The 27,597-nt window shown below is 31.7% G+C and overlaps 2 protein-coding genes and 1 pseudogene across 2 annotated transcripts; all 3 read left to right on the forward strand.

Annotated features, from left to right (window-relative positions):
- Positions 1 to 4,525: 4,525 nt before the first annotated feature.
- LOC145575654 (calcium-binding protein PBP1 pseudogene) lies at positions 4,526 to 4,879 on the forward strand (annotated as a pseudogene).
- Positions 4,880 to 6,237: 1,358 nt separating this feature from the next.
- On the forward strand, positions 6,238 to 7,566 carry LOC145575656 (uncharacterized). Its single transcript, XM_081633482.1, has 2 exons — positions 6,238 to 7,252; positions 7,337 to 7,566. The coding sequence occupies exons 1-2, from the start codon at positions 6,238 to 6,240 to the stop codon at positions 7,564 to 7,566; spliced, it is 1,245 nt and encodes a 414-aa protein (XP_081489608.1).
- Positions 7,567 to 23,067: 15,501 nt separating this feature from the next.
- On the forward strand, positions 23,068 to 26,663 carry LOC145576818 (NAD(P)H dehydrogenase (quinone) FQR1-like). The gene is made up of 4 exons (XM_081634523.1): positions 23,068 to 23,177; positions 25,045 to 25,138; positions 25,898 to 26,160; positions 26,250 to 26,663. Exons 1-4 carry the CDS (start codon positions 23,155 to 23,157, stop codon positions 26,479 to 26,481), a joined length of 612 nt encoding a protein of 203 aa, XP_081490649.1. The 5' UTR covers positions 23,068 to 23,154; the 3' UTR covers positions 26,482 to 26,663.
- Positions 26,664 to 27,597: the final 934 nt, after the last annotated feature.

The following is a 27,597-nucleotide window of genomic DNA, read 5'->3' on the forward strand; positions in this document are numbered from 1 at the left end:
TTTAGGTTAGTGTTTTAGTGTCTGTCAGCTTATTACATGGTGAGGCTGGCCACACCAAAAAAAGCGCCGTTAAAATATTGATTAATGAATTTTATTGAATATAATTAAACATTAAAGATATCTAATAAAATAGTGCAGTAAAATTATCGGGTTATCTACAAGTTTGGAGGGAGTAGAAAATAAGTATGGATGAAGAAATTTGCAAGCAATTGTCACATAATTATATCTTATTTGGCTTGTCTCAAAGTAAAAGCCAATGAAAATATGCCACGTTAATTTCCACTTAATAAATTTTCATTCACAGGCAGGTACTATGAATGGACTTCCCTTCTTCAAAAAAAAAAAAAAAAAGAAAAAAAAAATAATAATGAATGGACTTCCTTCCCTTTTCCTAATTTACAAGCAATTATCCTCAATCATTTGTCATTTCTTTCCCCGAACTTCTTTAGACTTTCATCTCCATTTCCTTAAATAATACTCTACCTATGCCATTATCACAAGGAAACAAATGAATTTTATAATTTTATTATTCATTTTTAATGAAAAGTACATTAAGTTAAATCCCGTGCAATAGATGCATAGTTGTTAAATACTTTTAATGACAATAACATTATAAAAACAATATAAATAAAAAGGATACAACACGTCAATTATTAAAGAGTATTAAGTACATTTTACAAAAATAACCACAAATAATTAGTAGTTACAATCCTTTTTTTTAGAGTAAACATATTTTTTTGGTAAATACTTTTGAAGGGAAAATTTTTAATATAATGCTACCAACGCGTTTTCGACGAAATTTTCCGACTGAATTTTTCCGTCGGAAATCGCTTGTTTTCTAGTAGTGCCAAGTATTACTTTAGGTTTCGCCTTTAGTAATATGCAATAGATTTTATTATGAAATTTCCTTCATAAACAACAATTATTTCCCTTTGTTAACTTTTCCTTGATAAATAAATTTAGTGCTAAAGTTTATTTGATTATGCTATATATTATAAGTAAAATAATCAAAATTTATTAGAGAATTGTGTGCAAGTCACATAACCAAAAAAAATTTACTATTAGTTTAGGTGTAGGTAGTAGTTATATTATGAATATAAGAGGGAAATCTAGAAGATCGAGGTTCATGTTAATTTATTAAGCACATAGGTTGTGATGTAGTAAAAGCTAGGATATAGATAACATATAGACATATTTAATCTACATACTTCTATAAAGATCAAGTAGTCAGAGCTTCCCTTCCAATTCCATTAAAAATCTAATCTTTCCGTAAACCTTTACATCTCAACAACTACAACAACAACAAATCTAAGTTAAGCATGTAATATGTAGCATACCTTAACTATATAACTGTGGTAGATTAATCCAATGTGGATCTTTTCATAGTTTTCAATATGATACTGGATTATTGGGGACATCAACTCAGTTGTAATTCCAATTTTTTTGGATTTCCAAACAAAGGGATTTGGAAATTGGAATCATTCCTAGGAATATTGAAACAATGTAAAGGATAGTGATATAATATACTCGCACTTATTTATAAATTTGTAAAATAATGTAAAGGAAGAATTGAGAACAACCATATCTTAGTAAGATTATCGATCGGCTTGTCCCACACTCTAGTTTGGCCTGTCATAAACTCGTTCACGAATCACCAATTGCCACGTATTAAGCAAGTGGAAAATTATCGTCTTAATTGTCACTTTCCTTACTTTTCTAAACTTGTTTCCTCACAATTTCCTTAATTAATTTAAATGTGTAGGTCTAGCTACTTCAACACCCAAAGTAAACAAACACGGAAACTACGTGCATGAATTATTTATTCATTTTAGAAAGTATATGCTACATACCTCCAAACAAAAGCAAATGAAGCTACATGAAATTTCCTTCGTGTATATTACATTTTTGCCCTTGGATATAAATTTTCTAAATTGAAGTTAAACTGTTAAAGTAATGCTAAATATGACATCCATCATTACAAGTCAAAATTAGAAATTTACCTAATAATGACACTTGATAATAAAAGCGAACCTATAATGACACTTGACACAATTTCATTAATTATTTTCCCGTCAATTTCATTATTTTCGTATTTAATTATTATTATATTTTATAATATTAATATTTCCTTATTATATTTTATTATATACTTATATTCTTATATATTATTATAGTATAATATTTATGTATGATTCTATTGCATAATATTATTATTAAACTAATATAAGAAAATATATACATAGTAAATATATCAATCATATCGTTTATTATTAAACTAATATAAGAAAATCACAATTACTACTTCAAAACACTACTCCCATAGTCCGGTAAATATTAGAGCAAGATTAGCCCTGAGTCTTAAGACTCAGGATGACATCATCATTTTTTGATTTTGTGATCTTAAGACAAGACTTTGTTTTTTTAATGCATTTAAGAAGCTAAGTCTTAACAAAATCTGAAGTGGAGTCTTGAAAACTCAAGACTCAACTTAAGACTCAACTCTATACACTATACACAGTGTTTTCCCTATATATACATCAAAACACGGTGTTTTGATAATAATTTTTTTTTTTTTTAGTTCTTTAAATACATTATAATTTATGTACATTTCTTTAAAAAAAAAAAATTCTATGTACGTTGTTTTAAAAAAAAATGTTTGTACGTTGTTCCAATTTTTTTTTTTTATAGATATGAACGTTGTTTTAATTTTTTGTATACAAAAATCATGTTGCTTGTTTTATGTTATCTTAATTATGTACTTATCTTGTTGCAAAAAAAATATTCATACATACCAATCATGATATGACAACGTTTGATTTGTTTCAAAAAAAAAAAAAAAAAGGTTTGATGACAATCATCAATCAAAAATATATTCAACGTTTGTTAACAATTATCAATTTAAATTATCCTATTTTTTTGTTATTGTTGGTTGGTTTTTAATATTTATCATGTATGTACCTAGTCATAATTAAACTACTATATATATGTATTATAAAAGCTAAATATCCTATTGATTTTATTATCATTTATTTGTCTTCTTTAAAAGCCTACCAAAAATATAAAGAACGTATAAAATACGTATGTTAAAAGACAAAAAAAAATTAATAAATATTTTAAATAAATCTAAAATAAGTCTTAGGATTGAAGAGATAAATCTGATTGAGTCTTAAGGAGTCTTAATATGATTAAAATTAAAAAAAATAATTAAATTTAATATAAAATCTGATGTGGAAATTAATTAAAATCTTAAGACCAAAAAGGGCTAATTTTGCTCTTAGGGGGGGGGGGGGGGGGGGGACTAATGGATGGAGGACTTTCACAAAAAAGTTATAAATCAGGTCTCTTCTTATAACTTTTTTTAAGGGTATGTAGTTTATCGTAATAACTCAATTTTAAAGATGTTTTTTTGACAAATGTTTCTAGACTGAACGTAATAATAACATTGTAATATTAAAATCATATTTTATTAAGTTTAAATGATTAATGGATGGAGGACTTTCACAAAAAAAGTTATAAATCAGGTCTCTTCTTATAACTTTTTTTAAGGGTATGTAGTTTATCGTAATAACTCAATTTTAAAGATGTTTTTTTGACAAATGTTTCTAGACTGAACGTAATAATAACATTGTAATATTAAAATCATATTTTATTAAGTTTAAAAGATTAATCAGATCTTTTTATTTTAATTTTTTTTCTTAAAAGGTGGTTTAAACAAATTTTGTGAGGAAAAAAATAAATAAAAAAAATACGAAGTAATTTATACAAGGGGGCGATTTACATGTAAATTGCTAAAAGAAATAAAAATTCAATAATTATACTACTCCGTACTTTGTATCAAAATTCCCTATATATATTGTATGTAAAAGTCATCTTCTTTACACTACTCCGTACTTTGGTTTAATTTGAACAAAACTGAATTAGCAGTTTTACGTTTTAAATCCGCAGGTTTTGATAAGGTGATTTTTTTTTTTACGTAAATAAACCGCTAATCCTTAATTAGTGGTTTTGCTCTAACCTCTCCCCCCACACACCCAAAAAAAAATAAATAAAAAAAAATAAAAAAAAAAATCATATGGAGTATTTAAAAAGGACGAAGACTTTGACAGTATGTAGGAAATTTTGATAAAAAGTAACATAATTATGGAATTTTGATTATTATTATTATTATTTTTTTAACAATTTTCAAGGAAATCACTTAATTATAGCAATGTGAAGTTTCCTGACGGAAAAGACAAAAATGCCCTTGAAATAGCTTCCCCGAAACAGAGTAGCTGTTACTGAAATTCGGCCGACCTGTTAAACGAATGCCTGATACAATATACACGGTACATACACATACTCATTTCACACCCCATGTCTCTTTCTCCGCAACTCCCTTCTTCTTTCCCTTTCTTTCCTTCCTTCCCATTATTTATCCCCTTCGTTCTTCATCCAACTCAATAATCACAACAAAAATCCGAAACAAACCCAAGAAAAACTATTCTTCTAATCGAGGAGTTTCCGTGTTTTACAAAGAATAACAATAATGGCGTCTTCAAAGAAGAACGAGCAACAACAACAAATATTCCAAGATCAACTCCCATTAATGGCGGAAAAGCTAGGAGGAGACGGCTTAATTGGTGAATTATGTAAAGGGTTTGAATTGTTGATAGATAATGATAAGGGTGTTATTACATTTGATAGTTTAAAGAAGAACGCAGCTATTTTGGGGTTGCAGGATCTTACAGATGATGATTTAAGAAGTATGTTACTCGAAGGCGATTGCGATGGGGATGGCGCGCTTAATCAGATGGAATTTTGTGTTTTGATGTTTAGGTTGAGTCCTGAGTTGATGGATGAAGCTGAGTTTTTGCTTCATCAAGAACTTCAATTTTTTTGAATTTTTTAAAAAGGGGATTTTTGTGCTTCTTAGTTTGAGGCAAGATTGTAATTGATGATTCTTTTAGCCATTTTTAATGATGGATTTATACATTATACATTATTCTATTGGGTCTTATGAGAGTTTTTTCAAGTTATATTGTTCTTAGATTGATTGCGAGGATGATGATTGACATATACGAATTATATAATTAAGAAAGAAATACACACAAAATTTTACGCGGATTAAAGTATTGGTTGAGTTTATTGATCTATCAATGGTTTCGATTGAAATTGGGAAAACAATCGGTTCCAAATTAATTGATTGTAGTTTTCGGGATTTGAGTAATTTTCGTACCAATATGAAATTGTTGCTCATCTTAACTCGTCACGGAGTTATTAGTTGGCAATTACTATTTCGTCTACTATCTCCGTTACATATTAGTTGCAACTTTGAAATATTTTATCTCTCACAAATAATACTCAGAGTCGCAACTAATATATAACGGAAGTAGTATTTGCTATCATCTACAAATAGAGAATAACAAATTATGGTGTCAAACTGCCAATCAATTCAAAATTGTGACTTGGTGAGACTACACTAACATTATTAAAGTCAAATTTTACCAAAGGCAAAACAAATTTGTAGAAGTCATGCAGCCTATTACTACTTGCAGGCCTAAAGTAAGGCCTAAAGTAAATGACAAAGACAGTCACCACACAAAAGTCAATTGCATTTGTTATGCAGCCATGCAATTGCAGCCCATAATGCTGTTTGGTCCTCCTATTGGCTCAGAATCTAGGCCCGTTTCAATTGCTATCCCAAACTCCTTACAGACGTTGATCAGGACATAATGGTTGTTGCTCCGATTATTTTTTTTTTTTTTTTTTTTTTTTTTGGGCTTAAGAGCATGTACAACGGTGAGTCAGTACCCTTCTCAGAACTATCTCTCACTTTTTTTGAGTTAGCTTACCATTGAAATATCTGACTCATTCCTTACTCACAGTATGAGGTAGCAACGTCTGAAGCGGCACTGAGTATGAGCGTGAGTTGCTGACTTTCTAAACCAAAGAATCTGATTTATTTTTAGGTCCAATTATCACATGACACTTGTCATGAATATTGCAAGTTGTGTTTGATGTTTGCTATTTGTGTTTGATGTTTGCTGTAGAATGCAACGGCTATATTAATTTTTAACAGTTAGTATTGCTATAATGCTCCAACGGTAGTTTCTCACTTCATTTAAACATATTTCCAAAAAATAATTTCACCAACGGTATAATTATAATTTTATCTATAAATAGAGCCTAATATTGATATAGTTTCTCACCCTTAAAATTTCACTCTTCTTTTTTTCATTATAAAAATAATTTGTGATTATGGATCTTAATAATCCTAATTACGGAAGTGGTTCCTCTCAAAATAATCTAAATAACCAATCTTCCAATTCTCCAAATTTTCAAAGTAATTTTCATTTTGATCCAAATAACCCTTATAATCCAAATGCTCAAAGGATGTTATTTTATAACATTCCTAACCAACCAACGCATCCAAACCAACAATTTGTACAACAATTCCCAAATCAATTTCCAAACCAAAATTACACCCAACAATTCTCAAACCAATTTTTAAACCAAAATTTGCAACAAATTCCCCAAAATTATCCTTCTGGTTTTATGTTCCCAATGTCGCAACATTATGGTGTGAACCAAATAATTCAAAACAGTCCAGCAACTCCCGAGGGAGAAAGAAGCAGTAACTTAACCCCACCCGATGATCCTAGGGTTCAACAACAAGCAAATGATGATGCTGATGGTGTTGGTGATGATGATGTTGTTCAAGGTCCCCACGGGAGCAACACTAATGTAAGGGCAGAAAAATGGGGTGCAAAAGAAGATGATGCCCTCGTTTCGGCTTGGGTAGAGTGTGCAGTTGAAGATCCAGAGACGGCAACTGATCAAAGTTTGGCGGTAATGTGGAGGAACATAAAATCCCTTTATGATCAAGCTAGAGAAGAAAATCCATCCACCATGCGCCCTAGAACTTTAAGATCTATTAAAAGTCGGTGGGCAAGAATAAATAAAGATGTGAGTATATGGGTTGGTTGCTATAGTGAAGCAAAAAAAAGATATATGAGTGGTACCAACACTCATGATGAAATGACCGAAGCTCATGAAATATATAGAGGAACATGTAATGGTTCACGCTTTGGTTTAATTGGTTGTTGGGAGATGTTGAGAGAGTTAGACAAATGGAAGCCAATAGACCTGGATTTACCTTCTAGTGATGGTGGCAATTCGAAAAGATCAGAGCCAGATACTCCAACTGATGAAGGTCCAAAAACTCATACTCGTCGCCGTCGTCCTGACGGGGTGAAAGCATCTAAAAGAAAAGGTAAATCTGTTTTCAATTCTGGAATTCAAATTGGGGGCAGTTCTGAAATTAAAAATTTAGAGTCGTTTACTCAAGCCCTATCAGAGATGAATGTAATGAAAGGTCAACACAAAGATGTTGATGAAAGGCGAATTGATGAAGCAGAACGTATGCTAGAGTATCAGAAGGAGCGAGATGCCATCAAAGCTCGGAAGAAACAAGAAGAAAAAAGGTTCAAGCTATTTAGTGTCCTTCTTGCAAAACCAATTCTATCTGAAGAAGAAAAAGAAATATATCTAAAATTAAAGCAAGAATTTGCACATCTTCTAGGCTAGTTTAAATATCAATTAAGGTAGTCAAACTACATGTGTATTATTCTAGTTTTAATTGATGTAATGTATGTTACTTATGTTGCTTTAACAATTTCCTTTGTAATATTTTGTTGTTTTTTCTTAATGCATTGAAGTTGAAGTTTTAATAAATATAATTGCTCTTTGTTTATTACCCAATAAATTATATCTTGTAAATAATAATAATATAAAATTAGCTCAATAATGAGAAATGTTGTAAAATATGACCGACATGCAATGCTACATTGAAATGTCACATGTTGACAAGAAATCTGTAAGCAATAATATCAGAGAATCTCATCTTTTACTGTTTTGTGTACCCATACATTGAATTGTCATACAAAAGAAATCTACAAACCTTATCAGAAATGTAATCTTTTTGAGTTGTTTATCCATTCAACGAATTACCAATGTAGAAAATCTGTAAACCTTATCGAAAATCATATCTCATATATCTACAAACCTTATCAGAAATAGTCATTTTTTTTGAATTATTTTAGAAGTTATAAATAAGGGGATACACTTCATATTTCAATACATAAATATAAGTATTATTTCTACAAAAAAAAAAAAAAAAAAAAAAAAATCTCTCTTCCTCTTTACAAAAAAATATTACAAAATGAACTCTGATTCAAATTCTTCTAGTTCATCTAGTTCAGGGTTATTTGATTACATGGTGAACGACTATGTAGAGTGGCATGAATCAATTACCCAAAGGCAAAAAGAAGATGAATTGATCAATACAAATAAATAATAGAGATTAATACATGTTTTAAAAAATATAAAATAAAACAAGAGTGAGAAAGAGAAAATGATGGGGTAGTTAGGAGAGAGAATGGTGAGTAACCTCACCATTGTAGATAAATAAATAAGGTGACTCACACTAGTAGCTTATGATAGTGGAAGGTGAGGTGGAAGATGATTTGGAAAAAAAAATAAATAAAAAAGATAGTTGAAAGTGAGGTGGATAATGGTGAGTAACCTCACCAATGCTCATGCTCTAATACTACTTCCCCTTTAGGTAGTACTGTATATTCCACTATTTCTTTTTTACTTCCACTATTTTTCCTTAGGTAGTATTTTTTTTTACTTCCACTATTTTTTTTTTTTATAGTAAACTTAATACTTCCTCCATTTTTTTATATTAGTTGTAAATTTTGACTTTTACACTATTTATGTGTTTATTTTATTTGACTGGCTTTGACAATTTATATTTGAGTAAAAATATAGTCATGTAGGATCTTATTAGATTCGTTTCGATTTATACAATTTTAATATTAAATGTTTATAATTTGTACATATTGATAATTAAAGATATTAACAATTGAAACCATATATCGGCAAGTGTGAAAAGAAAAATGTTGCAAATATAAATTCTTCCCACCTTTGGCACATATTGATAATTAAAGAATTTGTAGTTGCAAAACTTTTTCAATTTACAATTGAAATTTTATTATTTAAGAAAATGGTGGAAGGAAGAATTTACATATTGATAATTAATTCATAATAATACGGAGTATATCGCAGCAAATAAAAATTTCCTTCATAATTAAATCATTTGAACAAGAAGATTCAATATAGATTTACATATTCAATTTGAAATTTTGAAACTATAAATGCAATATATTCATCCATCAATCATCAATTAACCAAATTATGGTGACAAACTGCCAATCAAACATTGTCTGGAGACTTTAACATTATCTTCATTTCCTGCCTATTATTTATCGATAAACTTTTATTTTACATTTGTTATAAAGTTACTCTAAAATGAGCAAAAGTTATCGTAATATGAATAAAAGTTACTTTGACATAAATAAAAGTTACGAAGTATTTATGATTTATTGAAAGTTATGAAAATAGGATAGTACACTAGGGTGCACCAAAGTTATGAAAATAGGATAGTACACCAGAGTGCACCATGCACATGGTGCACCCGATAAATAAAAAAAGGCAGAAATAACATAATTTGGTTGAACAAGGAACATACCATGTTTGACAAGAACATACTTATGTTTGACAAAGAACATACCTAAATATATATATATATATATATATATATATATTTGATAATATGTTCTTTTATACTTATGTTCTTTAACATATATTGATTAAACATGTTTTTTGAGTTTTAATAATACAAAGTATGTTATTTGAATTTGGCTCGTATGTTCCTTGAGGTAATGAGTGACACACACATTGTATTTTTTATTTATTTATTATCATATATATTTAAATTATTTTTATTATCGTATGTTCTTTGAGTTTGATCAGTATGTTCTTTAGGTATGAACTATATGTTCTTCACATTATAACTTATGTTCTTTTAACATATGTGATTTTGAATTTTAAAATTTGAAATTTAATTTGAAAATGAAAATTTGAAATATTTCTAGCTGAAAATAATTTTTGAGAGTGAAAACTAAAATTATTATGGAAAGTTGAATTTTTAAAGAGTGAAAAACCATTTTTAGGGAAATGATATCTTTGGTAAAAAAAAAAAAAAAAAAAAAAAAAAAAAATCTGTTAATGTGTTATTTTTCATGAAATTTTAATAAAGTTTTTATCACGTTCTGATTGTAATGTCTTTATATTCTTTAGTAATGCATGTTTTTTGTCAAACACAAACATGTACAATAAAATACTGTGTAGGACTAATTGCTAAAGCATCAAAAAGATAGTTACCAATAAGAAAGTAAGTAAATTCTTCCTTCCACCACGTTTTAATCTTTACATTTGAAATTTTATTACTCCCTCCGTTTCTTTTTACTCGCAACAAACTAGTAGTTTGCGGACTCCTAGGAAAAAGATTGATAAGTGTAATTAACAAAAAATAAGGGCATGTGTTTAATATTAATCCAACCCAAAAAAAAAAAAAAAAAAAAAAAAAAAATCAAATAAAACCACCTATAACCAGTAGCAGCACCACCACCACCACCTAGCAGCACCACCACCTAACACCATACCACCACCACCTAGCACTATACGACTACCACCACACGACTACCACCACCTACTAGCACCACGACATCGACCCAGCACCACGATTTCGACCCACAACCCCGATTTCACCAACAACCCACACCCCCGATTTCGAAGCACCACCACCACCACCATCTATGTCACCCACAACCTAGTAGTACCACCATGCGCGATTTCGACCTACCACCACCTTTCGCCCACAACCCACCACCGATTTCGACCCACAAAACCCACCACCGATTTCGCCCCACAAAGCCCACAACCTAATTCGATCCACCTCCGATTTGAAAACGATCCGAACAATATCCGATTCAGATTTGGACTCGCGTGGACATAACAATTTTGTATGACTTAACTTTAAAAATTAACCCGACCCGACCCGACCATATCAAATCCAATCCGATCATTCGAATTGACACTCCTAGTGCAAATTAGGCTCCTTCCTTGATCAAGGTTGTATTCCTTTCACCTTATGTTAACTCGTTTTATGGTCAATCAGTTTTAATAAGATAACATAACTTTAGGTCGTTTATTTAATATATATATAGCATCAGAGCTGTTAAGTAAGTTTTTTATCTAAGTAATCTAACCTAATTTGTTCACGTGAACAAGTAATTATAACTTTACGAAATAAAGGCCTTATTTAGCAATTAGCCGTTAGTTGTTAGCTGTTTCTCTTGGCCGCTTTGACTAGCTGTTTGTATTGGCTTTTCTTATTGGCTATTGGACTATTAGCTATTAATAAATATGTTTGGTTTATATAGTTGTTGGCTGCTGATTGTTTTATACAAAAGTACCTTTAAGGACATTGGTATTTTATGTTATCTTTGTAATATACATAATATTTAATCCATTCATATAATAATAATAATAATAATAATAATAATAATAATAATAATAATAATAATAATAATAATAATAATAATAATAATAATAATAATAATAATAATAATAATAAGATAATAATAACAACTATTATTATAATTATAAATATTTTTATTGTTATGGTTATTATTAATTATTAACGATTAATTATTAGGGAAAAGTAAGGATAAAAAAGAAATTTAATAGATAAAAAGCCAAAATTGAATACCAAATATTAGCCTTTTGTTTTTGGCAAAAAAGTCAGTTTTTCAGCTAGTTGAAACTCTATTTACCAAACACATTTTTTTTGTTGTTTGACCAAAATAATTTGCCAAAAGCTAATTAAAAAAGGCAACCAAAATCCATTTACCAAACATTGTTAAAGTGAAGAGATTAATTGATTAAAGTCCTACATCTAAATATTAAACAAAAGTAAATAATTAAAGTCTTTTTTTTTTTTTTTTTTTTTCCTTTTTGGTACAAAGGTAATTAAGTAATTGGAAAACAAACCTCAACAAATTCCTAATGCATCATAAGAAAGGATGAATTAAAGAAGTGTTGTTATGAAGAATAATTTCATTAACTAAATGACTAACATTAGCAATCCAACCAATGCCTAATCTACCTCGCCATAGATATGGAAAATATATGTTATTATTATCTAAATTGCCGAGAAGGGAGAAGATGTCTCTAATATATCCAATCTACCATGAAATTGAGCAAATGGCCATTGGCACGTCCTTTAACAGTTGATGACTAAGATATCATCACGTTCAATATGAATATTTCTAAACTCGTGTTCAGGATCTAGAAGAACAGTAATGCATGTCTCTTTTATAATACCCGGTTGTACTTATGTTATCAATGCATCGTACTTAAAGAGTGCAAAGTAGTGGGTATATTATCATTAGTACTATAACATAAGAATAGGATATCAAAATTAAATTGTCCCCCCACACCTTCCTAGCTCCAAACAAAAAAGGCCATGATTCGTTGAATCTTAGATCCCACTAATCCACTATGCCATTGAAAATATTAATAAGTTTGATTCAAATGGTTTCTTTTTAATTTTTTATACGTATTATATATTCTACAAAGTTCTTTCATGCACATTCATGTAATTTATGATATTTATATAATCCTCATTCTATGCTCAATTGTTATGATCAATTAGTGTTACAAATGAAAATCTATAGATAGATTGCCGATCAAAAATATAAATTGAGTAATATGCATATAATAACCATGGTTGTGATTTTGATCTTGATTGACATATTCACTTTTGCCATCAAAGTAAGATATAAAAATAATTGTGTTTATAAACTTTGAACAACCACATGTACTCCGAATTGTACATCTTGGTCAAATTACCTAATTAATTTTTATCTAAAAATATCGCTTCATATTCCTTTTATTTTTATATTTTTTTCATTTATATTTTAATTTATTTATGTATCTTACATTGGTCATGCACCTAAATTCAATCATATTTGACCCTTTATTTTTCAATTTGTTAATTTTTTTTACCCTTTTCAGTAGACTCCAAATCGAACGCGATTCTACAAAAATCTATATAAATAGGCTATGTTATGTAAGACTAGCTAATTGTCTCGAGTCCATGTCTTCTACCAAACATATAATCCAATTATGAGGTAGGAGGCACTCATGAATAGAAAATGAGAAAAACAACAAAAGCAAAAGATACAAAAATAATTCCGCCAATTGGGACTAGAATTACTTGTATTGTGGACTTTCCCCCTTTTTTAACGATGGTCGTGACAATGCCTGACATATTGGCCGATGTAACACATTATTACATGTTTAATTATGGATGACCTACATCTTAATTATCTAACTGCAAGCTTTGTCTACATGACCCAATAAGATGGGTATTTCTTGATGATTAGAAATTACTTTTCTTCCACGGATATATCGAGAATAATAACGTGGATGATATTCGGTAATAGTATAATAATACAAAATGTCATCAACTCAGTTACTTGTCATCTATACTATATATTAAAAGGCGTTCCTTTTAAAGGAACGGTGCCACGTGGCACTCTTCAAACTATGTGTACGTATGTCACAATGCCATGTCATCATCCAACACATATGCACAGCGTAAGCTAGCCACTTCATTTAACAAAATAAAATATGCTTACAACAAGATTCGAACCCATAACCTCCAATATACATAGGTAATACTTTTACCATCTCAACCAACTATTATTAATGTTTTAAGTTTCACATAATATTATAATATTCCTGTCATTTATTAAGTAAATTAGAGGTAATACAATTCATTTATTTTTCACAAGATTAAAATATAAATACATATGATGTAAAAAAAAAATGACATCCAAGGCAATATCCGAACCACTACACACACTAACTACACGAATAGTCCAACATAATTGTTAAATTAAAGTAAGAAGTACACAAATTAGCAACCCGGGGCATCGCTCGGGATACACACTAGTTTAAAATGAAAACACAATTAACATTTATTTATGATGTACACAAAGGAAATATATTGATCTGAATACTTAGATAGTATGAAAATCAGGGTTCACAACTTCACACCTAATATCTTTGTACAAGTATTTAGTCATGAATTTAAATGTGATAAATATCTATTGCAGATTTGCATTAATATTATTGTGGTCGTAATATTATGATCATGCTGATTTCAAAAAAATATACTTATTCAAATCTTGATTTAAACTCTTGATCTTCTTGAATTTGTTAATATTAGAGTATACTTTTTATGTTTTTATTTTATTGTACCATAATACTGTAAGAAATTTACATTATTTACATAGGGTGTGTTTGACATTAACTTTTAAGTAGCTTTTAGGTAACTTTTAGTAGTTTGACTTATTCAAGCTATTACTTAATTAGTACTCCGTAAAAAATATGCGTGTTTGACAATGTAGTGGTGATAATAGAGTTTAGTAATTGTAATAGCTTTTGCAAAAAGTTAATATTATTAGATTTTGTGAAAAGCTAGGTAGCGGTTGGGATTTTTATTCTAATAGTTAATTATTTATTATCACAGCTAAGAGTTCCACATACATTTAACTGCTACTATCACATCTAACAACTACCTCCACATCTACACTTCACCGAACGCGCCCATAATCTTATTTGACTATCTTTTGCAATTTATCAGTAAAGAAAACATAGTCATGTGACATCGAGTTAGATTTATCTCGAATTTACTTTTCAAATATCAACTTTTTATAAACTTAACAAATGTATAATTACATAAATTAATAGCCAAATTAATGCATTAATAAGCATGAAATCACTCATGGTACAATTTTAAAAAATAGGCTGTGTTTGGTAACTAACTTATTTGAGAAAAATTAGTTTATTTGACCAACATAGCTTATTGACTAATAAATAAGCTAATTCAAGGTGTTTGGTGGAAAGCTTATTTAAAGAGCTTATTCCACTAAATAAGCTCTTTTTCAAAAAGCTCCTTTTAGGAACTTTTTCAATTAGCTTATTCAATTTTTATGGTGAAATGACACTTATACCCCCATTTAATTAAAAATCCTATATGAACTACCTACCCCACAATTAGCTTATTGGTCATTTTACATAATGAATCAGCTTTAAACAATCAGCTATTTACCAAACATTTTTCTACAATAAGCTAATAAAATAAGTTAGTCAAATCAGTTAATACAACCAGATTTAGCTTTCAGCTTTTCCCCAAACACGGTTATAGAAAAAATATACAATTATACTTCATACGAAGTATAACATAAAATTTCAAATGCTGTATTTTCCACCAATATTTTATACATGTTTTTTTAATGAATAATATGAAGTACTCCTTATTTATTATAAAATAAAGGGAAAGGGAGAATAAGAGAGAGAGATGTAGAGAAATATTAGTGTTATGTCTATATTCATCCATTTCATGAACATCTATATATATACAAGATGTGAACAATGTAACTTATATGGACAATGAAGAGTCCATTCATGAGAGGATTAATGTGGACTAATGACAAAGGAGGGTTACAAGGATGCTATTACTACCATACTTAAGGTAGTCATAAAAGAGATATTTACAAGCTATAATGACCATCCATAATAACATATTTTATAACACTCCCCCTTGGATGGTCATTATTTAAAAATAGAATAATGCGCTTATATGCTGCCTCATTAAAAACCTTTCCAGGAAAAACCCTGTGGGAAAAAACCATGGATAAGGGAAAAAGAGTGCAGCGCGCAATTACTCCCCCTCATTATTATATCACTGAAGATCTTTGAGACGACGCAATCCAATACGATAAACTAACTTTTTAAATGTTGCGGTCGGAAGAGTCTTAGTGAATAAGTCTGCTAGATTCTCACTAGAACGAATCTGCAATACTTTTATGTCTCCATTCTTCTGAAGATCATGAGTGAAGAAAAATTTGGGTAAGATGTGCTTTGTTCTGTCGCCTTTGATGTATCCTTCCTTAAGTTGAGCAATACAAGCTGCATTATCCTCATATAAAGTTGTCGGTGCCTCCTTCCCAGATGATAAACCACAAACCTCTTTTATGTGTTGAATTACCGACCTTAACCATACACATTCACGACTAGCCTCGTGAATTGCTAAAATCTCAGAATGATTGGAAGAAGTAGCTGCAATAGTTTGTTTCATAGAACGCCAAGAAATGGCAGTACCACCATATGTGAACACATATCCAGTTTGTGATCGACCATTATGAGGATCAGATAAATAACCTGCATCTGCAAAACCAATCAAATTTTCTTTGGACAACTTTGGGAAAAATAAACCCATATCCTTCGTACCTTGAAGATAACGAAGTAAATGTTTGATCCCATTCCAATGCCTCCGAGTTGGACATGAACTAAACCTTGCTAATAAATTAACTGAAAATGATATGTCGAGTCGTGTATGACTTGCAAGGTACATTAGCGCTCCAATTGCACTAAGATATGGTACTTCAGGACCAAGAATCTCTTCATCATTTTCCCGAGGTCGGAATGGATCTTTATCTACTTCAAGTGATCTTACAACCATAGGACTGCTCAATGGATGTGCTGTATCCATAGAAAATCTTTTAAGAACCTTTTCTATGTATGTTGATTGATGCACAAGGATTCCATTCTCTAGGTGCTCTATTTGTAACCCCAAGCAGAATTTTGTCTTTCTAAGATCTTTCATTTCGAACTCTTTCTTTAAATAATTGACAGTCACTGAAATCTCTTCAGGAGTTCCAATGATATTCAAATCATCAACATACACCGCAATTATAACAAATCCCGATCCAAATTTCTTTATAAAAATACATGGGTTGATAGGATCATTCTTATAACCTTCTTTTAACAAATACTCACTTAGACGGTTATACCACACACGCCCAGATTGTTTCAATCCATAAAGAGATTTGTTCAATTTAATACAGAAATGTTCTCGAGAACTGAATTTTGCTGCTTCTGGCAGTTTGAATCCTTCTGGGAGCTTCATGTAAATGTCATTATCCAATGGGCCATATAAATAAGCTGTGACTACATCCATCAAACGTAAGTCAAGTCCTTTTCTTATTGCCAGACTAATCAAAAATCTAAAAGTAGTTGCATCCACCATAGGAGAATATGTCTCCTCATAATCAATACCAGGTCTTTGTGAGAATCCTTGTGCAACTAAGCGTGCCTTATATCTTACAACTTCACCCTTTTCATTTCTCTTTCGCACAAAGACCCATTTATATCCCACTGGCTTTACACCTTCAGTTGTACGGACTACAGGTCCGAATACTTCTCTTTTTTCAAGAGATTTTAATTCTGCTTCAATTGCTTCTTTCCATTTTGGCCAATCATTTCTTTGTCTACATTCTTCAATGGATTTTGGTTCATGATCCTCATTATTATCCATGACATCTAATGCTACATTGCATGCAAAAACATCATCGACGTCGATTTGATTTCGGTTCCATGTAATTCCAGACATGATATAATTTGTTGAAATTTCTCCATTATCAGGTACCTGAATTTCTTCCTGTATCATGTCTAAATTCTCTTCTGGAGATCCTTCGGAAATTTTTTCTTCAATTTGACCATCATCAATCGATGCTCCTTTTCTTTTCCGAGGATTCTTATCTTTGGAACCTATTGGCCTTCCATGTTTCTGACATGGTTTAGACTCATTAGCAAATTTATTTTGTCCTTCCGGGACATCTATTTTAAATGGAGCATTTACAGCTGGAATATGTGACTTGGTCACTCTTGGGTCAGCAAACGAGTCTGGCAATTGATTCGCTAAACTTTGCAAATGAATTATCTTTTGAACTTCTAGTTCACATTGTTTAGTTCGAGGATCAAGATGGGATAATGATAATTCATTCCATTTAATTTCCTTTTCCAGCTCTCTTTTTTCTCCCCCTAATGTTGGGAAAAGTGACTCGTTAAAATGACAATCTGCAAAACGAGCCGTAAATAAGTCCCCCTGTTGTAGGCTCAAGATATTTAATTATTGACGGGGATTCAAACCCAACATATATTCCCAACCTCCTTTGAGGACCCATCTTAGAGCGTTGTGGTGGAGCTATTGGAACATAAACCGCACATCTAAAAATTCTTAGATGGGAAATATTTGGTTCCTGACCATAAACCAATTGTAATGGGGAGAACTTATGATAACTTGTTGGCCTAATGCGAATTAGTGCTGCTGCATGTAATATTGCATGTCCCCAAGCAGAAATTGGGAGATTGGATTTCATAAGCAATGGTCTAGCAATTAACTGAAGACGTTTAATTAATGACTCAGCCAGACCATTTTGTGTATGAACATGTGCTACAGGATGTTCAACATTTATCCCAATAGACATGCAATAATCATTGAAAGCTTGAGATGTAAATTCACCAGCATTATCAAGCCGAATAGTCTTAATAGGAGTATCTGGAAAATGTGCCCGTAACTTAATCAATTGGGCAAGTAATCTCGCAAACGCCAGGTTACGAGTTGATAACAAGGACACATATGACCATCTAGTTGATGCATCAATTAAAACCATAAAATATCTAAATGGTCCACATGGGGGATGTATGGGCCCACAAATATCTCCTTGTATACGTTCCAGAAAACTAATTGATTCAAAATTAATTTTAGCTGGTGATGGGCGAATTATTAACTTGCCTACTGAGCAAGCAGCACATGAAAAATTATTATGAAGAATCTGCTGGCTCTTCAAAGAATGTCCACATGAATTCTTAATTATTTTTCGCATCATTATTGAACCGGGATGGCCTAACCGGTCATGCTAAACAACAAAATTATCAGTAAACTTCTGGTTTACTATAGCATGAGTTTCAATAGTATTGATTTTTGTGTAGTACAAACCACTAGAGAATGTAGGGAGTTTCTCCAAAACATGTTTTGTGCCTTGAGTTATTTTTGTGATTTGAAGGAATTCGCTATTTTCTTCATTGATTGTTTCAATATGATAGCCATCGTTGCGAATATCCTTAAAACTTAATAAATTTCTTTGAGACAATGGGGAGTATAAAGCATCAATTATTTTAATTTCAGTTCCCCAAGGCAATTTTATAGTGGCTCTTCCGGAGCCCTCAATAATATTTATACTACCCGATATGGTACTCACATTAATCCTTTTCATCATTAATGTAGAGAAGTATTTTTTATTTCTAAGTATTGTATGAGTAGTTGCACTGTCAGCAAGACATAATTCTTCACCATTCATAGCAAACTGAACTTGAGTAATATCCATGTTCTTCATGAAATAAAATATATGTCAAAATATTAAGCATAAAAATAAAGATGATAAAATAAATAGTTCAATAAAAACACCCAAATATTTCATAAATTCATAAAGCATATAAAATTCTTATTACAACCATAGAAAATAACATAAGTAAATAACTAGAAAAAGTCTAATAATATAAATTTAATTATTCCCTTCTGGGGCAGTGAAGAAATCAACAACTTCTAGATGAGTTGTACTGCCAAAATCAAAATTATTCCCTTCCGGGGAAGTAAGGAAATCAGCAATATCGAATTGATTTGCATTGCCAAAATCAAAATCACCTTCACCATCTTCAAGAATAAGATTTGCCTCAACTTTCTTTCCTTTCTTCAATGATTCTTGGTAAAGTTCAACAAGATGCTTTGGAGTTCTACAAACCCGAGACCAATGGTCTTTTCCTCCACAACGGTAACATATATTGGTCTCACTTTTCTCTTTATCATCTCTACGTTCCCACTTCTGGTGAGAATGACCTCCACGACCTCTACCATATCCGCTAAAACCACGCCCACGACCGCGACCACGCCATTGGCCACGACCTCTACCTTGACCACTACTGCTGGAATGGTCTCAGTTTTTACTTTCTTTCCCATTATGGGTTGTCACATTCGCTTCAGGGAATGGAGTAGAGCCAGTAGGACGTGATTCATGATTTTTCATTAACAGCTCGTTATTTTGCTCAGCCACAAGAAGACAAGATATTAATTTAGAATATTTTTGAAAACCTTTTTCTCTATATTGTGTCTGCAGGACAATATTATTAGTATGAAAAGTGGAGTATGTCTTTTCAAGCATTTCTGCATCAGTAATATTTTCTCCACATAATTTCAATTGAGAAGTTATTTTAAACATAGCTGAGTTATATTCACTAACAGATTTAAAATCTCTCAATCTCAAATTCAATCAATCATAACGAGCTCTAGGTAGTATCACTGTTTTTTGGTGGTTATACCTTTCCTTTTGATTACTCCAAAGGATTTGTGGGTCTTTCACAGTTAAATATTCATTTTTAAGTCCTTCATGGAGGTGATGGCGAAGGAATATCATGGCCTTAGCCTTTTTTTGAGCTGTTGCCTTATTAGCCTCCTTAATAGTTTCACCAAGGCCTTTAGCATCTAGGTGTATTTCAGCATCTAACACCCATGATAAATAATTCTTTCCGGTAATATCAAGGGCCACAAATTCAAGCTTGGCAAGATTCGACGTATTTCACTATATAAAATAATATTCAAAATTAGATCTCATAAAATATCAAACATATACATATCAAATTATAATCACTAGTAGAATAAACAAAATGGCAAGCGGTTCAAACCCCCTAATGGCAAGCGGTTTTGAACCGCTCCCTGTTAGGAGGCTTGCCATTGTCCATTTAAATGGCAAGCGGTTCAGAACCGCTTGCCATTTGAAGAGAATGGGCAGCGGTTTTGGCGCCAAACCGCTGCCCATTAGGGGTATAAAAAATAATTTTTTTTTTTTTTTGTTTTTTTCTCTGAAATTGAAATACAAACAAAATATATATAAGAACAATAATATTTTTATTAATTAATTGATGTAAGTATTACATTTTCATAAAAAAAAAATTACAAAAATTTATACAAGTAAATAATTAATACAAGTTATCTACAAAAAATAAAAATACAAACAGCTCTTGTTCCACCACCGTCCACGCACCAGCAGCAGCACCACCACCATCCACCAGATCCCAGCCACTTCGCCCACCAAAACCCCCACCATTTCAGTCCTGTAATTTTACAATTTCAGATTTCAACAAAAATATAAAATAACAAAAAAAAATTGATAACACATTCAAAATAACACCACCAGCTCGTCAAAAAAAAAAAAAAAAAACACCACCAGATCCACCTTCACCCGTAGCCACCAAAGCCCACCCAAACAAAACCCACAACCGCCCTTAGCTTATCCCGTATCACCACTACCACCACCACCAAACACCTTAAACCCACCTTAAAAAAAAAGGGAAAATACCTTAAAATCCACCAAAAGAGCAATTTGGCTGAAACTTATCGTTTTAAAGGTCAAAATCGACCATGACAACTCTAGATCTAGAGTTTTCATGGTCGATTTTGACCTAAAAAACATGAAAACCCACTTGAAAATGAGGGTCTTGGCTCGAATTTGCTCGAAAATGAGGGTCTTGGCTCGAATTTGCTCGTCGGTCGCTCTTCGTGGTGGAGAGTAAAAGAGATGAGTGAAGAAAGAGAAAAAAGAGAAGGAGATGGAGGAGAGAGAAGTGAGGGCGTGAGAATGGAGGGGAGAGGGGAGAGAGAAGTGAGAAGAAAGAGAAGGGGATGGAGGCGTGAGAAGTGAGGAGGAGGAGAGAGAGCGTGAAAACTGATCTGAGAGGATGAGGAGAGAGAGCGCGAGAAATGGAAGGGAGGAGGAGAGAGAAAAAGAAGTATGAGATTTTTAGGGTTTTTTAACAAATGGCAAGCGGTTCACGGTTCAAACCGCTTGCCATTTACAATTTGGCAAGCGGTTCATCTAAAACCGCTTGCCATTTACAATTTGGCAAGCGGTTCACCCCAAACCGCTTGTCATTTACAATTTTGCAAGCGGAATTCCAAAACCGCTTGCCATTTGGGCTTCCCATTTACTATTTTCTACTAGTGAATGGTTTATAAAAGGTATTAAACATGTATTGGCAAAATAAAATCAAACAGTACTTATATAACCAAGGCTTGCTAATATTAAGATCATATATTAATATGTATGATAATCATATATACTTAATCAAGCAAACTAGCCAAACACTAATCAAGGGTAATGCACATATCAAAATAAAAATGTTGCAGCATTAATTCAAAGTCATGATAATAAATTAAATCAGTAGCAACCATTATAGTATAAAATATACGTAGTAGAAATTACCAATGCACTCATAACTAGTGGTAATCAAATTATATAGTACGTCTAACATTCTCCTAATATATGAAGTCAAATACAATGGAAATATGAATGCTATTACTTTCGGGAAGAATGACATAAAACAAAGTAGGGAAAACTCAAATAAAGGTCTGACATAACAATATGTAAGAAATTAATAATCAACCAAAGAGGCTAATAATACTATTTTATGTAACTATATGTGACGTGATAGTCCATAACAAGACTCGACCCCGAATCTATGTAAAAGAAAACTTGCGTAGATGATTATGATCTTTTGTTATATTATTTGACTATGGTTTCCTTTGATTTTTGAGAGGTAAAGCAATGGTGCTGATAACGTATTATAAAATAAAGGGAAAGGGAGAATAAGAGAGAGAGAGATGTAGAGAAATATTAGTGTTATGTCTATATTCATCCATTTCATGAACATCTATATATATACAAGATGTGAACAATGTAACTTATATGGACAATGAAGAGTCCATTCATGAGAGGATTAATGTGGACTAATGACAAAGGAGGGTTATAAGGATGCTATTACTACCATACTTAAGATAGTCATAAAAGAGATATTTATAAGCTATAATGACCATCCATAATAACATATTTTATAACATTATTAATTATAATGTGATACCAATAAGGTAATAATGTAAATTTATATCTTGGAAGAGAAGTGACGGTGAATGACATGATGATGGATAAGCGTGACAGAGTGATGGCATCATTCAAAACTTTAAAAGATCCAAATCAAAACAAGCCAGCTGCTAGCCACCCCCTCAAGACGGCGTCGTTTAAGGACTAGGTCTCTAATTACAGCAACTAATCACCCAAAATGATTAATTACTAAATTCCAATTAATTGGTAATTGAAAGTGGGCTACTACTACTATAAATATCCCACCCACTTTCCCTTTCCTTCTCGTCAACGCATCTCATTTCATTTCAATCACTTCACAATTTCATTCATTTTTAACTTAATTTTTAGAGAGAGAAACTCCGAGTCAATTCATTCTTTTTCAATGGCAACCAAAGTTTACATTGTGTATGATTCTCTTTTATTCTCCTCTTTTTTATTTTATTTTTGTTGTTGTCTTGATTAATGAATTTTATGTTTTGTTGAAATGTTATTTGTTTGCTTTGATTTCTTTGATTGTTTTTGTCAACGATCGAGATGATCGTAATGAAGTTCTACTCACTTTTCGTTTTGATCTGTTTGTATTTCATAAAGTTTTACTACTATAGTTTTTTACAGTATTTTCTATTTTGGGCCGTTCTATGAATTTCTATTCTGTTAGCATGTTTATGAACTTTGACCCACCCACTAGGCCACTATGCATATTCTTTACTTTATCTTAGTTAAAATATTTTATCTCTTCTTATAAAATCTCTACCTACCTAACTTAGGAGTTTAGTCTAGAATATCTAGAGTGCCCTTTTTTGTTTTTTAATCCTATTTATGGAGTATGTTAATATACTATTTTAATGATTAATATCTGTAATTCTTGATATTGTAAAATTATAAAAAGTGAATATTAAAAAAATATATAAATCACAAAAGTTTGTGAATAGTGTAAAAATCAAATTGTATCAATTAAAAAGACGGAGATAATATATATTTACATTTTTCATACTAGTATAAGTTTTCAAATGTTACAATACGACGAGCTTACTCCGGTTTCTCTAATTGACATTTTCTTAAAGTTGTGGGCTCTACATTTGATTGTAATTGGATAAAATTATTGATTTATTTATGAAAATACTATTTCACACAGAGTCTAAAAGAACCTTGTATTTTATGTTAAAAACACACATCCTGTGCATTTAAATTTGGATAGCTTCCTAATATTTGAAATTAGAAGCTGAATCTACAAGATTCCACGTTTTCTTTATATGGAGTACTTTATTCACCAAATATGGTCAAATGTGATTGTATGAGTATGGTAAAAGTCTAAATGATGAACGTATTAGAGACTTGATATACTTCGTATACAAGTACACATTATTTTTCTTAGTGTTAAATAATTAATATGCTCAATTATTGCCTTACAAATATGTAATGTTATTTTATGGTAATGATTAATACCACCCATACCGCCGGGCATAGGAAAATAAAAAAATATATATTTTTTCCAATATTGTATAGAGTATATTAATTTAGAAATGGATGACAAAGCAACTTGTAAATTAGAATTACTAACTCTTGATTATGCTTAATATTGTATAGAACGAGTATATCACATAGGAGTACATAAAATGGTACAAGTTTGAAAATATATGAAAAAATCACTCACCGATTGGTATTATTAATGCTATGGTTCTTAGTTATTCTTTGATGATCTTTTTATATGCAAGTAATGCAGTCAATGCAATCCTAAGACGACTGCATTTATCATTTTCCTACTTATAATCTTTAAGGTTGTATATTTCAATTTTTTAGTCACATACTCGTATATGCATTCATGCACAGATTATGATGAACTGTTGACTTTTGAAATTTCCTGTTTACAAAAAAATACTATGATTAATGATTTGTGTGGTCTATTTTGGAAATCAGTTTTGGTAAAATAACTAACTAAATTTGACAAAAACAAGAAAATATCAGTTTTAATGATTACATATCGGTTGTAGTTGGCAAAAATCAGATTTGGATTTGAAATCTATTGATTTAGGAGTCAAAGGTTTGACTCTGATGTATAAAAAAAAAATGTTTTCACCTGGAATTTGGATTAGAAATTTATTGATTTCATGACCCTGTTTCTTTCATTAACATTTAGACTTATACTCCTTACATGTTTGGATAACAGACTTATCACCGCGTAGTCATTATACTGTTATTTCCTCGATTTGTCTTGTGAAAGTATTTTGAGAGTTTGAGGTTGTTAACATAAGTTCTAATATGTGGTTTTCAGGTATTATTCTATGTACGGACACGTACACAAGCTAGCAGAGGAGATCCAAAAAGGAGCTGCATCAGTAGAAGGTGTAGATGCAAAACTCTGGCAGGTAAACATCAGATGTTCTTGTTAACCTTCTTTAAAAAAATTTGACTGGTGCAAAATGTAAGTGAAACTATCAAATTTTAGCTGAACCGTCTTTTGAGATAGCTGGACTAGTATAGATCATGTAGTGAAACTCTTCTAGCTATTTATTACAAGTTATCCAAGTTTCGGAAAGAAATGGTTGCGTACAATTCTTGTTTTCAAAAGCATAATTTGATTGGTATACGCTGAAATTATTTCCTGTCTAGTACTCCCAAACCATCATCAGTAGTCAGTAGCTGTAGTGTTGAGAATGTTCTACATAATCAGTGGCGACTCTAATATAATGAGTCTGATTTGACGGAGACACAATCATGTAAAGTTTATTGCTGTGTCTGTGTGAGGTGGTGATACAGGTTCTGGAGTTACTTAGATGTAATCTCTTGCTTGCAATATCGCTCATTTTGTATATTCCTATTGCTGATGAAGCTTCCAATCTTATTGCCTTGGTCTAACTTCTCCACTGGTCTGTCATTGTTTTCTTTTAATTGAACTGAAGTTAATTACCATCTTGTTGTAAACCTTCTAGCTGATTACCTTCCTGCTAATATCACGGCGTGTAGGTCATTCACTCATTAGTCCTACCTTATTCGCTCACATACCTTCTACTGTGGCAGTCAGACATTCTTAAGTCAAGCTGGGCTGCTTTACACTTTCCTATCTATGGATTGCTAGCTCCGTCTGTAGTTACATGTAATTGACTTTGCTGAGATGTGTGAAACAGGTACCTGAGATACTGTCAGATGAGGTACTTGGTAAGATGAGTGCACCAGCAAAGAGCGATGCTCCAATAATTTCTCCAAGTGAGCTACCTGAAGCTGATGGCTTTATATTTGGCTTCCCAACAAGATTCGGAATGATGGCTGCCCAGTTTAAGGCCTTCCTTGATGCAACCGGGGGTCTTTGGAGGACTCAGGAACTTGCTGGAAAGCCTGCTGGACTATTCTTTAGCACTGGATCCCAAGGTGGTGGACAAGAAACCACTGCGTAAGTCCCTTACTGTTTCATGATATTGCTTACCATTCTTTTCAAAATATACGATTCATACTAATTTAGATGATGATGCTTGTCTACAGCTTGACCGCCATCACTCAATTGACTCACCACGGAATGATCTTTGTCCCAATCGGCTACACATTTGGTGCTGGCATGTTTGAGATGGAGAATGTGAAGGGTGGAAGCCCCTATGGTGCTGGAACTTTCGCAGGAGATGGTTCAAGGCAGCCAACAGAGCTCGAATTGCAGCAGGCTTTCCACCAGGGGAAGTACATTGCTACCATCACAAAGAAGCTCAAGGGAAGCGCGTAATTGATTTCTAGAATTTAAAAAAACATACAGCGGATCATACTCATTAGAACACATACACCATTTGTTTCTCTTACCATTCTCAAATCTTTATTTTTGTGCTATTTCTGTGTTATGTAATAAATGCTCCAGATATGTTTTCTTTGTACTTTTGAATGAATGATAAAGATTGTGTTATTTATGCATTGAGAGTTTACGGCTATTTTCAAGTAACATCTGCTTCCTTTCTAGTTTAGATGATTATTTCTCCATTTACAAAATTGCAGTTTCCATATGCTAAAGCAGAATTCCTAATTAGATCTTCATAGAAACTCCTATTAAAAGACCGGGATCAACCGTTCTACTGTTCTAGGCCCCGTAGGTGCGTACGCCACAAAAATCAATGCACTTTCATAAATCACATCACAAAATATTTACAACTTCAAAAGAAAACATGGCAACTAAAAGAAAACGGATAAAAATGATGAAAATTATTACGGAGTACTATAATAAAAAGTTTTCTATGATATGAAGGGATGAAATTCTGTGACTATTAGAGGTTTATTTAAACTTTTTAAATTTGGTAAAATAAGTGTTGAATGCCCTGTTAGTTTTGAAATGTTAAGATTGGCCCAAATTATTACTTGTTCTTAAAAGGCAATCAGATAAAGGATTGAAATGAATCAAATGACTACTAGTCATTTTTGTATCCCAACCTATATCGGTATATCCTGAACTTACAAATTTACAATCTCTCTTCCTTTCATCCTTCAATAACCTTTGTCTAAGCTATGTGAGTTAGGCATGGGTTGGGGACTTGGGGTGCACTCTAGATGCTTAGACCCGACACTATAAAACATGACCAAACATAAGCCCGTCGTAAGCCTACACGACACAAGTGGAATGACAATGGGCTGTGAAAAGACATCATTCTTGAAATTTGATGTGATCCGGAAAACAGCACGACAGTCAGTGTTAATTTAACCAATTAACAAAATATATATCTAAAAATTATTAAGGGGGATCCCTAGCGTGGCGCGACATGTGGACATAGCAATATATAAGTGTAGACACCTGATTGCGTTTCCCCAAAAACCAAACCCAGTGATGAGTATTTTTCACGTCATTAATTATCGAACG

This window comes from Chenopodium album, chromosome 13 (assembly GCF_948465745.1).
Source record: "Chenopodium album chromosome 13, dcCheAlbu1.1, whole genome shotgun sequence".
In the NCBI taxonomy this organism is placed as follows: domain Eukaryota; kingdom Viridiplantae; phylum Streptophyta; class Magnoliopsida; order Caryophyllales; family Amaranthaceae; genus Chenopodium; species Chenopodium album.

Bases quoted from the DNA above. Each gene is read 5' to 3' on its own strand.
- LOC145575656 (XM_081633482.1), top strand. From the start codon at position 6,238: ATGGATCTTAATAATCCTAATTACGGAAGTGGTTCCTCTCAAAATAAT. The intron at 7,253-7,336 runs GTAAATCTGTTT...AAGCCCTATCAG, and splicing joins GAAAGCATCTAAAAGAAAAG to AGATGAATGTAATGAAAGGT.
- LOC145576818 (XM_081634523.1), top strand. From the start codon at position 23,155: ATGGCAACCAAAGTTTACATTGT. The intron at 23,178-25,044 runs GTATGATTCTCT...TGTGGTTTTCAG, and splicing joins GCAACCAAAGTTTACATTGT to GTATTATTCTATGTACGGAC. The intron at 26,161-26,249 runs GTAAGTCCCTTA...GCTTGTCTACAG, and splicing joins GGTGGACAAGAAACCACTGC to CTTGACCGCCATCACTCAAT.